Source organism: Xylocopa sonorina, chromosome 2 (genome assembly GCF_050948175.1).
Source record: "Xylocopa sonorina isolate GNS202 chromosome 2, iyXylSono1_principal, whole genome shotgun sequence".
NCBI lineage: Eukaryota > Metazoa > Arthropoda > Insecta > Hymenoptera > Apidae > Xylocopa > Xylocopa sonorina.
Genome location: NC_135194.1, coordinates 12,452,191 through 12,467,616, shown reverse-complemented (window position 1 = coordinate 12,467,616; position 15,426 = coordinate 12,452,191). Strand labels below are relative to the sequence as shown.

Genomic DNA, 15,426 nt, shown 5'->3' with positions numbered 1-15,426 from the left:
TGACAAAAAGTAACTTTACTTATATATTTATTGTATTTTTTTTAATGAAAAGCTATAAATCATATGTTATTAATTACAAATGTTCCGAAAAGAAGAATATAAATATTTATAAATGAAAATGCATATAATCAACTGCAGGTAATACTGCTATATTATTGGATTATTTAACGAATATTAAAAAAAGGGAAAATTTATCATATTTCTGAGTCATTCTCGCTTGGTTCAAAGAAGTGGAACAAATAAAAAAAAGAAATATATGGTGTTGTAACATCAAATGCAATTATCAAATAACATGGTTACTATATACGTAAGGAAATACTCATATGAAGTGCTTTAACAATATATAAAATAATATATATATAAATATATATATTCTACGAAAGCTTCGAATATAATCATAAAGTTTTTAGTACACAGAAGATCAGTTTTTGCTAATGCCTGAGGATGGTTCTAAACAAATGGAAGACAAAACCTCTTAGATTAAAAATCAACGAATTATTAATGGCTGAATGATAATGAGCCGTCAGAAATTTTAAAGATGCTCTTTTATCAGAAATATTATCTTATTTAAAAACTTTTAATAAGTCGTGCCTTTTAATGTAATCTCCATAGATTTTATTCTAATGTGGAAACACAAATTATTTTTAAATCATTGAAAACCACGCGATACAGGGTGATCTATTATTACAGAAACAAGACTGCTATTGGTACGCATAATGTCGAGGCTTTCTTAAAACTTTTAAGAGATTTAACCACTCGCGAGGCAATGATTACCATTGTGCCCTAGGTAGCAAAATATTTTTTTTTATGTTCATACAGAAAGTGCCTCCCATTCTTTCACTTTTATTGATAATACAACCTATGTCTATAATTTACACAAATAACATTTGAAAAATATTGTAAAAGTAATTCGAACGTTAGTAAACGTATCATAACTACACTAATTAGCTTAAAATCAGGTAAGCTTTATGTGGATATCAATAATTTATATTGCTTTAGCTTTTTTCCTATTGCATATATTCTTGTTAAAATATATCTTGTAACACAAAATTGATATATTAGAAACAATAAATTGTTCTTTATTGTGTTAACTACATTGTATTGTCTTTGTAGTATATATAAAATTATACTTTAAATTACATACAACGTTGAATACTTAAGATTGCTATTTCATCAATTTTAATACTTTATATTTATCACACAATACATATTTAAATAGATATACAAATTATAAGAATGATCTAATAAAACTGTGCATATGTACAATTCTTCTTATAATATTACAAATACTTCTACTGTTCTTTTTTATAAATACTTTTTCTGTTCTGCTTGTTTCCTTAAAGATTGATACAAACCAATGAAGGAAGATAAAGTTCCAAGTGCTCCAACATGCCAAGTTTTTAATCGACCACCCCAGAATATACCATATGGTAAATAATTAATTGCGTAACTGATATCTAGTATTAATCTTATACAAGTCAACAATTCATTCCATCTTTGTTTGCTCAGCGTCTTCAAAACTACTCTGTTTAAGCACAAAGAAATCATTGTTATTACTAAATCTTATTAACCAACTAAATTATACTTTTTTTTTTTTAAATTTACCCTGTATTACACTTAGTTTCACCAAGATGTGTCTCATAATTATTAAACTTTTTTAATTTCCGTAATGACCTAAAAAATATGTATTAGTGATAAACATTTTGAAGCTTAGAGTGCAAATAATCATGCCCCTTTTTCACATACTTTATTAATGACAAATGCAGAGAAATAACCCAAAACCATTTTGAAACATTATCCCATGCTTCAGCATTAATTTTGATCAATTTATGTTCACCAGCCCAAGAAATATGTTCTATCGGGCAAAATATAGCATCCACAGTAATTTGTATCAGTTCTGCCCATCTGATTAACCAATCTGGTTCCTATTACATGACATATGAAATTTATATGCCTGTAGAAGAATAATATACATCTATATTTTTACATTAATGCATAGAAAATGAAACTTGTAACCTGTGTAAAATGTTCTTTAAAAAATGCAATCTGTTTCATTTAATATGCGTACCTCTTTTCCCCATCCATATGTCATAGCATAATGTATCATAGGTATGTCATCTAATAATCTTAAAATCACTCTACATCCACTCATTTGATTGCTAATTATTCTTAACTTTTGCTCTGTCTCGTTTGAAGACGTGGCCAATGTAGCAAATTTTGCCACATAGGACAATGTTCTTAAAAGTTTATCTCTCCCCTGATATGTATCCAAATACTCTGATATCAGTGCAATACTCATTTTAATGTTTACAAATATGAATTTCAAGTCTTTACTATACTGTAATCATTACATATATATTAACTCTTTGTGGTGCTAATTATTTGATTAATTTGAGAATTAGTATAGTATCCATCATTCGTAAAATAAATTTCAAGGAATAATGACTTACCAAAAATATGCAAATAAGCTTTTGTAATTATATACAGTGACTTCTATCCCACTTATTATGAAGAAATAGCAATATATACAGTGAATTCAACAGTTAAAATAATTTATATGGTAGTACATTTAACATTAAAAAAGCATACTGTTTATATGAATTTATACCTTCTACTTCGTTAAAAAATTAAAAGCTAAAATTTGTTTGTGTTGTGCGTGTATAAATAAGCATAAAGTATAGATTAGGAAATAAATCTTCATTTTTTTTTTACGTAACAATGCACTCTTGTGACTGCATTGTGAGAATTAAAGCGAATACGGTCGATAAAAAAGATATTGTATATCGTATAAAAGTTGGAATGTATTGCAGTAACAATTAACATCAAAATACAAAATATTTGCTTCAAATAGTAACTATTACAAATATCAAATATTTCGCTAATTATTTATGTAAAAGAAAACATAGTTTTAAATATCATGTATTAGAAACAGAAAGTAAATATGTTAAATTAGTGGCATAATAAGTAAAATATATGATTGGCTACGTAGCTACAGAAATGACATCTTTTGTAATAGTCGATTCTCAATGAAAAAGTAACCGCTTTATATGTACGTACAGATTTTTATGGAAAATCGTTTTTATTTCATACTGTAATCGTTATAATACACGGGCGAGATTTATGTTAAATTTATAAATAAGTTTACACATCTATCGTTGTAACTGCGAGTGAACGTGTTACTTAAGGTTTCCCTTCTATGTTTATTGTTGGTCCGCGTCGGAGCGCATGGTGGGGGAACCATCTTTTCAAAGCGTCGCATTCGTTCACTGTTGTGTGTCGCTTTAGAGCAATGTGATCAGTGGTTCGTAGACGTGATGACGTCAGACTTCGAGGCACAAGCCGAGAGCGCGTTTAAAGCCGAGTAGGGCGTGAAAGTGTATGTTGTGCCGCTCGTTTTCCTCCTAAGTTCTCTTAATCTATCCCACCCACGAATATGTACAAATAGCATCGTGTGCCACCGTAAAAACAACGGGACAATTATGATTGGTGCTGTTTTAACGTGATTGATAGTGAAAAGGATACCATGTTCCGCTGCATTCCGATTTTTAAAGGGTGTAACAGGCAGGTGGAATACATTGATAAGCGTCATTGCTCTCTGTCGTGCGTCCCTGATGATATTTTACGATACTCGAGAAGCTTGGAAGAGCTCCTGCTGGACGCGAATCACATTCGTGATCTACCGAAGGTAGGCAAATACCGCTACATGCCAACTTTCTGTCTTACAACCGTACCTCTTTTTCTTTCTTTACCTCTCCCCTCTCATATTTGTCTCTCTCTCCCTCTCTCTTTCTTTCCTTCTCTCTCTCTCTTTCTTCCTCTTGCTATTGTGTCCATGACGTATCATTCCATCGGCTATAATGTAACGACGAACGCTCACGACATAGTTGATAGGGTAGCTTTTATTGTCACATTGCCGTTTTCTCCCCGACGTATACACAGTTGCTTATTTTCGTTTCTCTTGTTTCAGAATTTTTTTCGACTACAGAAGCTACGAAAACTCGGCTTGAGCGACAATGAAATTCACCGCTTGCCACCGGATATCCAGAACTTCGAAAACCTCGTGGAACTGGACGTATCTAGGAACGGTGAGTAGTTCTCTATTTTTTTTTTTCGTTTTTTCTGTTTTTTGGACTACTCTGTTCAATTGTTTCGTGACTTCGTTACCGACGACCACGATAGAGAAGATCCAGCGAAACGGCTTTCGCTTCGATGTTTCATTTCGACGTGAACATTTTTCTGGACGTTTTTTCTCTTCGTCTTTCCGGTTATCTTTCTTTTCGCATACGGTGAGCCAGCAGGCAACCCAGCGCCTGCCACAACGGCTTCGGACGCAGCACGTGTACGTGTTTCAGACGATTGTCAATGGGAACACCGTGTGTAATAACTCGCGTACAAAAGGCGTCGAATAAAGAAAAGTTAGAGTTAAACGAGGCGAACCATTAACGGAACCTCGACTCGGACGTTCGAGTTGGATAAACCGTGTAACAGTCGTGCCCAGTTTTATGTATTAATAAAACGTACATCTTGTGGGTAAGTTACCGTTATCGTTATACGTTTTTACTACACATTACAATAACCGGTGTATCGATCGTGATGATCTAACAGGTTGATGGTTACTTTTTTGTCGTCTTGGTCTTTGTCTCGTAGAACAGTTCTGAAAAGTATTAGCAATAAAATCGTGCATAGAATTGTTACACATTAATCAAATTATTGGCAAAATTTCAACAATTTTATTATCAGATATCGATCAAAAACACAAGTAGAGTCGATTCTATGATCGATATATGTCCAGAGTTTCTCGATCGTGTTTCAGTATCTCGATTAATTCTTATCGTTTTAACTATCGATCCAATGAGCGATTCGTTGGATTCAAAGATCGATTCGTGAAGATCAATACACACACCTTTAGTAAGCGGCGCCTCGTTTACTTTCTAACGACGATGCAGCGGCTCGTGGCTTGAAAGGCACGTTGAAGCGCGTTCTTTTACTCCCGCCTCGAAGTTGTTTCCCAAGAGGGAAGCCTTTCCTTTCTCGCTGTTCGCTGGATTTACTTACCGTTCTACTTCGGCGTTTTTATGTTTACCTTATGCTCGTCCCTCGCCACCCGCGTATATATATATATATAATACACACACACACACACACACACACACACACACACACACACACACACACACACACACACACACACACACATATACATAGGAAACTTCGTTACTTCACATGCAGCACAACGGCTGAAGAGAAGGAATGCACCGTAGAGTCGCGGATGCCTAGTTTTGCCATCAGACCACCTCCCCCTTTCTGTACCGGTCCCTTCTCTCCTTCTACACGCCTGGAATGCTTCTTGCTGCTAAATACTGAGCAGCACTCGTAACTCAATGTTAGGTGAAGATCTTTTACTCAAAACCTTCGAAACTCACAATTTCTACTTGTATCTGTATGTAAGTATTGCTGAAGAAGAGCAAGCGGGAAACAATTGTTTCAAAAACCGGCAACAATTTTCGTTCTCTCTGCGTATGAAATGAAATAGCCATATCACGGTACACACAAATTTTGTACGAATTATCAGAGAATGCAATGTACAAAATGTGAGACCACGTTGCCTTCGGTAATATCGCGAAAGGTGCGACAAAAATACACGCCATAAATAATTCCCTAGCGTAATTAGTACTTCCTGATGAGCGACCGTTCTCGTTATCAATAAACGTGCCTCTTTCGCATTCTTTCGTGTACACGCGCGCGTGACAGACGTCCGTCCCAAGTAATTAGGTCCGAAGTCGTAATGTCTGCGTACGCGTGCACGTTTATCCGTCGCGTGAAATGAAATTTTTCATTCAAAAAGAACCGAACAACGTGGATCTCGTCGGTCATTGTTGTCGCTCCTTTTGCGATTACACCTTCGACTATGTAATAACATCTTATCGGATCCACGACTTACTTTTCATATTCTCTGTAAATGGAAAGTAAATGTCGCGAGAGAAATTCCTTTCTGATGAATTCAGGATATTATGTCTGACAAAATGTTACGTGAAAATTTATCGCCAAGTGGCTCGGCAGCAGTTAACGGAACAGTTTGTCTCGTTGAACTGAAGTAACCGTGTAAATGCTTTACTTTAACTTTACATTGTTAGACGATATCATCCAAGAGCTTTCGCTAATGAATCTCAGTGCTGAAATCGCTTCTGCACTTAATTGAAAGTTGCTATTAGGTACTTTTAAATCACCAACGAAATTACCCGGATAATTACTCAAAAGTTTAGTCGCAATTTGCTTAACTTTCTTCGTTATCTGATTAATTTCGTTACGCGCTCATTCGTTTTCATTAATGAAACTAGTCCGTCATTTCGTAATACTGCTCACCCACTTAGCAAGCAATACCGCATGCCTACTTACGTATAACCTTTGAAATTCTGGTATCACCTTGAAAATTTAACATTTTGACTTTGTTCTTTGCTTTAGCATTCGTTAATAACCTCGAATGATATAATAAGTTGGCGCGAACCGGTGGGAATGTTTAACGGCCTAAATAGAGTCAACAGCCTCCATTTTTAGTCGAAACGCTCGAATAATAAATGCTAAAAATAAGGAATGAAAAAATAGAAGAAGAAAAAAAGATTTCGGACAATGCCGAAGTGTATAATAAGCGACGGCATTGTACGCGCTGAAAATGAATTCTTTTGTTCCGCAATGAAAGTCGAGAGCCGGAGTTCCAGCCAAGTAAAACGCTCTGCCGGTTTTGCGCCACATCGACCTGCGATTCTCAAAAACGAAATCGTGATACTTGCTTGCTCATTCGTCTGTAAACTGTCTCTCTCTTTCTCTCTCGTCTACACCAAATCGATATAAATCGCTGTCCCCGTTGCCGCCAGCCACTCAATTTCTATTTTATCCTGTGATCGCTGAAATTCTAAAAATTCTTCTAATTCCATTAGTACGTTACGAAGCAAATTGTCTGTTCAGGTATTCGGGAAAGGAGGATATATTTATCGAGCATATGGAAATGGTGAATGTGAACGAGATAAGCGGGAATAGATCGCTGGAATTTTCGATAGACATGTGGTCATCGACTCGTGTCACTGTATTGTTTCCAACTGGCCACCACCGTGACTCATTGATAACGGTTCACGATTTGACCGATAAAATCTCTTCTTTGTCATTCATGACCATCGCGGCCGAACAGTTGCCTCAGCGATGTCCTTCGTATAGTAATTCCGTAAGATCATCGCGACGAGCAGTAATTCCCTCGAAGGTAATGCTTTTAAAATAATGTCAAGTTTCAGTGTAGAAACTTTTAACTGTATTTGCTCGATCATCATCTTCCCGGTTTGTAACGTTAAAGAAACCACTCGAGATGCCTTCCTTCAGCAAGAATACGAGCTTCACCAGCGTTCGAAGACTCTCGAAGTCGTTCCATTCGCTCAACAAGCTTACACAACCCCCTATTATAAAGATCTTGGTGAATTAATAACAGGATAGACCCCGTCCATTCGCAAACCCAACATTTGCAACTGCAACACATCGTATTTTAAAATTCTACACTAATCGCGTCAATCCGTATCAGTTTCTTTCCTTGCCTTTCCGTTATATGTACCGAGAGCCGCAGACTTAATCGCCATTAGAATAGTTAAAGAGGTCCCACAGCGATCAAGGCGGCTCCTTTTTCCCATCTTTTCCTCGCGCGAAGGATCTATTTATCGCTTGGATCGCTACTTCCTTCGCCGTCAATCGATACTTACCCCTTCTCGCTCTGGAAGATCAAGTTATCGACTGGAAGAACAGTAAAAAGAACCGAGCCGCGTACCTGGGGGACATTTCACCGTTCCCTTTATTCCGCTTATTCCTATCACGAACCTTATCGAACCAATATTACGTCTGTTTCCTCAAGGACGATCTCCTTATTATTGTCAGCCGTGACACTTTCCAGACGAGATATCTGTGTCGGTCAACGGCAGACAATGGGTCTCCATACGGGGATGGGACACGCTGTTCACGAAATATAGGCCGTTCGAAGTTTGCTAATAGTTGCCCGATAAAGTCCGTGTAACGCGATATATCAGGTCGCGCTAATTTCCACGGGCGTGATAAACTGGGTTGCACCTTGGGAATGATGTTCCATGAACCGTTCGACTAAGTGGGCCGTTCTTGGTGGGATTAGGCGGTTCCAGAATGGCACCGCGTGAGAATAAATGCGCGGTAACAGCACAGTTCTCTGGGAAAGAATGGGGGGCCCCCGAGTCACCGTGGTTTTAACGCCAGGGAAAGAGCAAGTGGCGACGAAGATGAGTAGGAATCTTTTGAGCCGTACGAATGACGCAATACACAGATTTCCTAGTTATGAATTTCGGTTTCAGAAATACCTAATAACTGTGAATGTACTAGAGGGACTGGAACGTTTAAAATTCTTCTTTTAAAATTGCTTCATTGCGTCCTCTATTGTTGGCCGTGTTCTGTCCGCAGAGTCGAAGCTGGATGGTACTTAAAAGCATATGCGAAGGTGAAGGGATTTCGGTATTAATCTGCTTTTTTAAACTGGTATAATCCTTCGGCTTAAAACTTGATAATTTTCACGTTTCCAAGCATAATCTGCTAATACAGGAAGATTTAAAGAAACTCCGTTTGTGTCTGCTTCATATAATATTTAAGTTCCGCGGTATATTGGTGCTTCTAAAATATTAGACACCTGAATGAGCGATAAAGCTGTTTGAGTAGCTGATCCTCCAGTTATTTTGAGCTACGTATAGAGCTATCGATTGTACACAATTCGCTACAGCCTTGTCTCCGGTCCCCTTTATTTTATTTCGATATCGAGCCAAGGAATATTTTCCTGGAACCGTGCCATTTCGAGTAATTAACGAAATACTGTGATAGCCATCAGTTACATTCGCGGATATTAATCTTTAATATCTTTAATGGCCCACTTTGAAACGAAGAGTTTCTATTCTAACTTCGATTTTAAAAATTCGTATTACTAATGTAATAAATTTAAGATTTACACTTAAAGTCTTTTTCGTTAGAGCCTTTCATTCCTTGCGTACTTGCAGATATTAAACGTAGCGCTGGGATCATTGAATTCAATCAAGCATTCCCACTTCAAAAGCCTGGTCAGGCTAGTTTTTCGTGACGGTGCACGTTGGGATTCTTGAAAAAATTATTTCCTGTTCCGTGAATCTATTCGAAGGGACGTAGCCATGAGAGAATCGTGGACGTCGCGTCCAGTTATCACGGCATCGGTTATTTCCTGGTTCCAGTTAGTTTATTGTACCGGTACCGTGGCAACTCTAATGACACTCGTGATGACGGTACACCACAATACGCTTATTAAAAGCGTCTGTCTAAAACAAAGCCTTGTCTATTGAATAGCCTCGTCACTTATTGTTCAATTTGTCGAGCACTAAAGCATACGCTCATTTATCTGACATTATTTATTTCCGTACATTCGGAAACGAATGATTTGTAATTTCCAAAATTACAGGGCGTAAAAGTGAAGAAATTTGTTGACCTAAATCTACATGCGAGGCAAAAATTTAAAGTAGAGAGAATTGAATTTTTCCACTATGAAAAATGAGAAATGTTCACGATTTATATCGTAAACTAGACGAGTTTGGCACTTTTATACGGGTAAGGTTAATTAAAAATTCTTGCTTGTCTAAGCAATGGCACGTTCCGTTCACCACGTGGCGACACGGATGAACAATAAATTTCCTTCGCACGCGACGACATTGATGAGAATACACACAGTCACGTCTATAATTCTTATAAAACTTATTAAATTACCGAGGAAGAAATTACTGGGTTTTCCATTATCGAAAGAAAACATTTTCTCTAGATCTTATTCCTTCTCCGGAACGTTCCGACTTGTGAACTTATGGGACGCTTTTATACGATTATTATATTATCCTCGAATACATATAAATAACTGGTATTTTTTTTGTGATTAGAACATTTAATTGAATATTCATTTGTTTTTTTTATCAATATTTAGTAATTGAAGGTAAATTGATATTGTTATTGAATTTGTTATGAACGTACGACGACGGTACCTCTTCACTTTTGAATGAGCATCGTCCTTAATCACGCTAGTATACGTATCCTTCTTAAGCGGACGATCGTGATTCAGCAATTCTGTTATTCGATCTTCATTCGTTATTTAATCGTGAAAATCGCGTAGGTTGCCGTTATAGCCGCGCTTATACCGTAGAATTAAGCACCCGGAAGAGACGAGCCGGACGAACGACTCCGCGTTGGAAGCTTTGAAAAGAATCGAAGGATTGAAATGTCACGAACCTTCCAATGCTCTTAGCATTCTTGCTGGATCCGTGCCTCTCTTACCTTCTTCGCCTCTCTTTCTCTCTCCCTGTTTCACCGTAAACCCCGTGAACGTACAACTAACCGAATGGCTCGAAACACACTGGCACAGTTTAACAAATAGGCCCAACATTTTTTCGGTTAAACGTACGATAAATTTATAAATCTTTTCCATGAAGATCTATCGTCTAAACAGTGTAATTTGTTTCACGTCGTTCGCTTCGCTGTTCTACAAGAATAAAAGATTGGTGAATACCTCGCGGCAAATAATAGATTGCCTGGCTTTCGACGGTTCAGACAAATTGTTGTTCGTCTCTGCTACATTATGATTGCTATTGTTACTAAGTCAAAATAAGCATCACGCGCGAAACACGTGGTTCATTTATCACCATTTTGCGCGTGAAATTCCAATCAACAACGTAGCTGATTTTTATGGGGATAAGAAGGGGGATGCTTTTAGTTTAACCCCTTCTGTGCTCTCGATACAAGTCTTGTTAATATCGGAGCACATCTCGATTAATTGATTGAAATGACAACTCATATTTCAATCTTCAACTGGAAACAGCCAAAAGGTTAATATTTAAATCTATTCCATTCAGCGGGATCAATGCATTCCCTAAACGGCCTCGGCTCACCCTCGCAGGGCGCATATAGTATAATTTACCGTTGTTCTTTCTAAAATTGAGCCCCCGTTGCAATCGAACGCGTGTGTATATCGATAGCATAACAGTTACACGGTCGGTTGGAAAATAAATAAATCCGTTCTCTCTTTCTCTGCTCCGGTTTCTTCCTCGTTCCTCTGCCATGGCCAACACCGGCGCTATCGCGCGAACGTGTTGAAAATACGACCGATTACGCGCCATCGAAATGTCAGGATCGGCCCTCTTTGTGAATACCACTGACAAATATCTTACGCGGGAGTATACGTTGCCTGGGTAATTACGTGGGATACATCTAAACACCGTGCCAATTTGAAATGTTGCGCATGCCAGGGCGCGGAATAGCTTGGGTGCCTGCGGCCTCCTCTTCTGCCGCTACGCTAACAATATGCCACGTGTCTGTATCAACGGTGACCGGTTTCATAATCGCTACTTTTCGGATCTATCACTGATTTTAACGCGGAATATCGGATATGTTATTCGTAACAGAACGTTGGCTGCGTAGAATCTATATCCGGAACTGTGTACCCGATCAAACTTTCTTCCACTTGTCTTACAAGAATAATTACAGGAATATTGACGATTTTGTCACTCGGTGACAGTTAAATCGATATTCCTATCGTTACCAAAGACTGACTGTTTCCTTGAATCAACCGCGTTACGAATTGGTCCTGGCAGTATAATATGTGTGAGTATTAAGGGGTAGGAAAATGAATTTGTTTCTTTTTTATTTTTAATCGTTTCTAGAGATATTAGCATATAAATCATTTTCATCGTAAATCATCGTATGCAACGATTTTTCAATCGTTCGTTGCCGTTGCAATTTGCAATAAAGAGATGCATTCACGGATATTGCCCAGAAATATTGTCGCGTTTTATCCGGAGAAAAATTCTCCCGGAAACACTGACGAGCTGAAAAGCCGATACTGTGTCCAGCGAGTCATCGAAATAGTTGTACCAATATCAATCCCCTCGTTCCCTTTCTTTCTTTTGTTACTTTTTATTAACAACAATTCCTATTTCCATCGGTGTAACGCGATTCAGACTCTGTTTAGCTCGTTAAAAAAGGGTCAGAGAGCACGAGTTCCATCGAATTTCATTGGTAAATCGAATAAACTACGTTGTTGCGTTGCGTTTGACGCCGACGATGAATTCTGCGAGTCGAGGAAATAAAATGTCTAGTAATTCGCTTTTCCTTCCACCCATTACGAAGCATCTCTTGATGTTCTCAATTTTCCTTCGTAGAAATAACTTTTAGAACGATGCTATCGTAAAGTACCAATTTACTTCTTTTTATTTCAAACGAATTAAAAGATGTTTAGTTTATTATTAATTTATGCGATGATTCCTAGAGAAAGGGAATTGATTTTTAATTGAAATTCCTTTTCCACTGCTTCTAATGTTCTTTCGAACCGACGTAGAGTGAAAAAGCTTCGCAGAATGTTTCGAATCAAGCCTCTTACTCCCATTCAATTGATATTAATAGCGGGAGGTGTGATTTTATTGAAATTTATTGCCATCTTGGGAAAGGTTAGTGTACAATAAAAGTCGCACAAATGCCTTCCACGCCTAGATGGTTTTAAAAACCCGCCTATACTTGCTATAATTTTTTAAACACCTTCCACAAAGTCATATCCTAAATCCGTTTACAATTTCAAATCAAGGTCAATTTAATCATAAAATTCATTCACGTAACGTGGAGGATGAATCATTAATTATTTCCACTTGATGACGCTACGAAGTAACGATTCCAGCGTATCGCTGGAATATTCAAGGAATTAGTTTCGCCATTGTTTAAAATAGCAAGAACGTGGTCTCGGGGGATTGCCACGTAGCCTGGCCATGGTGGATAATCGGCGTGGTCGATTTAAGGCTTTGACAGCGTTACGAGCTCTCGTAGTAAATAATTTCACAAGCGTGCACGTGAAATGCACGATGTTAATCCACAGACACGCGCACAGAGCCGGTTAGCCGAGTCAGAGAGCTTTCCGTGTGCAAGCAAGTGTCATGGTCGGTGAGCAATTCTACGTTCTCTTGAGCAGCAGATACGTTCTATGACAAATTAGTGAGAAGTGCCGTTCGAAAAATCGGAACATCATCGAATGATTTACCACTTCCTGTAGAAAGTTGAGATTAATGGGAGCTATTCGTGCAGTTCCGAAAGGTCACCATTCGAGGGGTGATCTCTGGTCCATGATCGAGGACCCATTGTACAGGGGGCCAACAATGATATACTGGAGTTCCATTAACTAAAGTCCACTGCGCCATTTAATCGTGCCAACGATTAGGAATTTTGCAATCATTACCGTGCCCTGTTAATTAATACCGGTGAAGTTTGTAACTTTAATAATTACGCACAGTTCTGCCGTTGAAAGTTGGCCAGTTACTCGCTGCTGCTTGTTTGATTTTCATCGTTCACCGTTATTGCGTTTCCCTTTCGACTCTCTTTAATCCTTTGATGACCTATAAAACTTTAGAACCGTGAATCTAAATGATGATATTAATGCTGAATAATAGTTTTCATTTCGTCGTTAAAATTAAAGGTTGAAATGTTTCAGCACAGACGTTGCTCTCGAGCCAATCCTTTAATCGAATTGACAATATGTACACAACTATATCAATTAAATTCAAGATAACATTTATGGGAGTGAAGAAGTTAGGAACGCGATGAAGAAAAAGGAAAGATAAAAGGTCTGATAACTGTAGCACTAATAATATAATAATTTTCAACATTAATTTGCCTGGAAACAAAGCTTCCGATGACAGACAAGTGTACATTACATTTTCGTCTCTCTTTTTAGATGCAGTATTAATTGGATCGTTCAATGACACCCTATATAACAGCAGAACATTAATCTTCCTTTACTTGGTCGCTGATATCTCTCTCGTCACGATTATACATCGAATTCAATTTGTGTAATAAATTGCATTCCTATGATAATCGATATCATAAATTTCTGTCTGTCTGAACGCATTCTTCCCGTCTACCGAGAGCACCGCATTAATTCGTACTTTATCGAGTTTCCACCAATAACCGAAATTATTCTCGTGTCGATCAATGTGATCGATAGAACATAATCGCTCGCTATCATTTGAGGCGATAATGATTCGTTGACAATGATAACTTGCGATTCGATACGTTATTAATAAGCGAGTGTAGAGATTCCCCACTATCTTTTGTTATCCGTGGATTTTTCAGAGAAAAGTAGAGTAATTCTCGATTGTGACTCATAGAGGAAAGAAGATAGAGAAGGAAGAATAGTCAGGACAGGAGAGGATTGCTATTACATAATTCATTTGCTTAAAGGATAGTCTCTATCTAATCGTCATCGGTTGAAAAATTTGTTTTTAGAAAGATTCTGTCTTTCGTTCTATTGTAACGAGAAATTTTGTTAGTGACGTCTCAACGTACTTGGCACGTAAATACTTTATGTATATGTATGGAGTACTCTGTGTCATCATGGAACATTTTATATACGTCTACTGGCGTCTACTGGCAGTTTAATCAGTCGCAAATTACTACAGACCTTACTTGCAATCCAATTGTTAGACAACTTGGCTACGCTGATATTCGAGTGCTTGGAGAAACTACAAACCTTATCGAGACAAATTATTTTATCAACGATACGACAAGATGAGGAAAAGTACGCGTGTCGAAAGAAAGGAGAAGAGGAACGCGTTAGTCAACCAAATGAATCACACGAAGAATATTCGAACGTTCACATTTGACGCGGGCAATCCCGATCAATTTCGACGATATACGTCCGAGTTTCAGCAATTTTTCTTAATATTAGAATTTTTTTACCTAGCTTAGCTCCTATTTAAAAGTTGTATTATTCTACGCAATTGAATTGCTTTTTAATTAAAAATGAAAGTAATATTATTAGGACCGAGTCAGAATGTTCTGTACTTGCTAATCATTTCCTACTCCTGGCTAAGATCCAGTTAATTGATCATTTCAGTCGCGTTATATTACATTTTATACCAGTTTATTGCTGCGGCCTGATACTTTGTCACTACATGATTCTGAGGAACAGTTACTTCCAGATCAAGGAGGGAAAAGTTCCAAATGGTCGCGGTTATACGAAACAGACGGTTCGTACCGGCTGGAAAATGAGTTTGCAATGGCTGACTCCCAGCGGTCAACGTATTAAGGCGAGGATATCGGTGTGCATACCAAGTCGCTGATGGAAACTCAATAAGGCGCTACAATTAGGTTACGCGAAACGCGTACACACGCTGGCTTCCCGGACGTTTTCAGTTATAGAAACGTGCTGGGACTCTGCCGCCGACGCCGCCCTTTTTCTGCTTTGCCTTCGTAAAGCGTAATTGGTCTTCGACGCGCGGTTTTTCAAACTTGTACAACCATTGAAAATGGTAGCATGAGGCATAAGGAAAAGGTATTTCATCTGGAAGAATGTAAACATTATATTGAAATCTGTGCCGTAGGCAGCATGAG

At 37.9% G+C, this 15,426-nt stretch overlaps 2 protein-coding genes across 8 annotated transcripts in view; one reads left to right on the top strand and one right to left on the bottom strand.

Annotated features, from left to right (window-relative positions):
* Positions 1 to 586: 586 nt before the first annotated feature.
* On the bottom strand, positions 587 to 2,410 carry Pex11c (peroxisomal biogenesis factor 11c). The gene is made up of 4 exons (XM_076909698.1): positions 2,069 to 2,410; positions 1,747 to 1,925; positions 1,606 to 1,674; positions 587 to 1,525 (listed from the first exon to the last, which is right to left on the bottom strand). Exons 1-4 carry the CDS (start codon positions 2,297 to 2,299, stop codon positions 1,306 to 1,308), a joined length of 699 nt encoding a protein of 232 aa, XP_076765813.1. The 5' UTR covers positions 2,300 to 2,410; the 3' UTR covers positions 587 to 1,305.
* An 841-nt stretch (positions 2,411 to 3,251) lies between these two features.
* Positions 3,252 to 15,426, top strand: part of Scrib (scribble planar cell polarity protein) — a 36,978-nt gene continuing 24,803 nt past the window's right edge. For 5 of the 7 annotated variants that reach the window (XM_076909857.1, XM_076909854.1, XM_076909852.1 and 2 more), the window contains exons 1-2: positions 3,252 to 3,685; positions 3,968 to 4,085. In XM_076909857.1, coding sequence (XP_076765972.1) covers positions 3,524 to 3,685; positions 3,968 to 4,085 — 280 coding nt within the window. In that variant the 5' untranslated portion in view covers positions 3,252 to 3,523. The remainder of the gene's footprint in view (positions 3,686 to 3,967; positions 4,086 to 15,426) is intronic. The other 2 variants (XM_076909856.1, XM_076909855.1) reach the window with 1 other exon arrangement.

Excerpts from the sequence above, each read along its gene's own strand:
- Pex11c (XM_076909698.1), bottom strand. The coding sequence starts at position 2,299 with ATGAGTATTGCACTGATATCAGAGTATTTGGATACATATCAGGGGAGA. Across the intron at positions 1,675-1,746 it reads CTGCATTTGTCATTAATAAA|GTCATTACGGAAATTAAAAA; the intron begins GTATGTGAAAAA and ends CATATTTTTTAG. Across the intron at positions 1,526-1,605 it reads GAAACTAAGTGTAATACAGG|AGTAGTTTTGAAGACGCTGA; the intron begins GTAAATTTAAAA and ends GTGCTTAAACAG.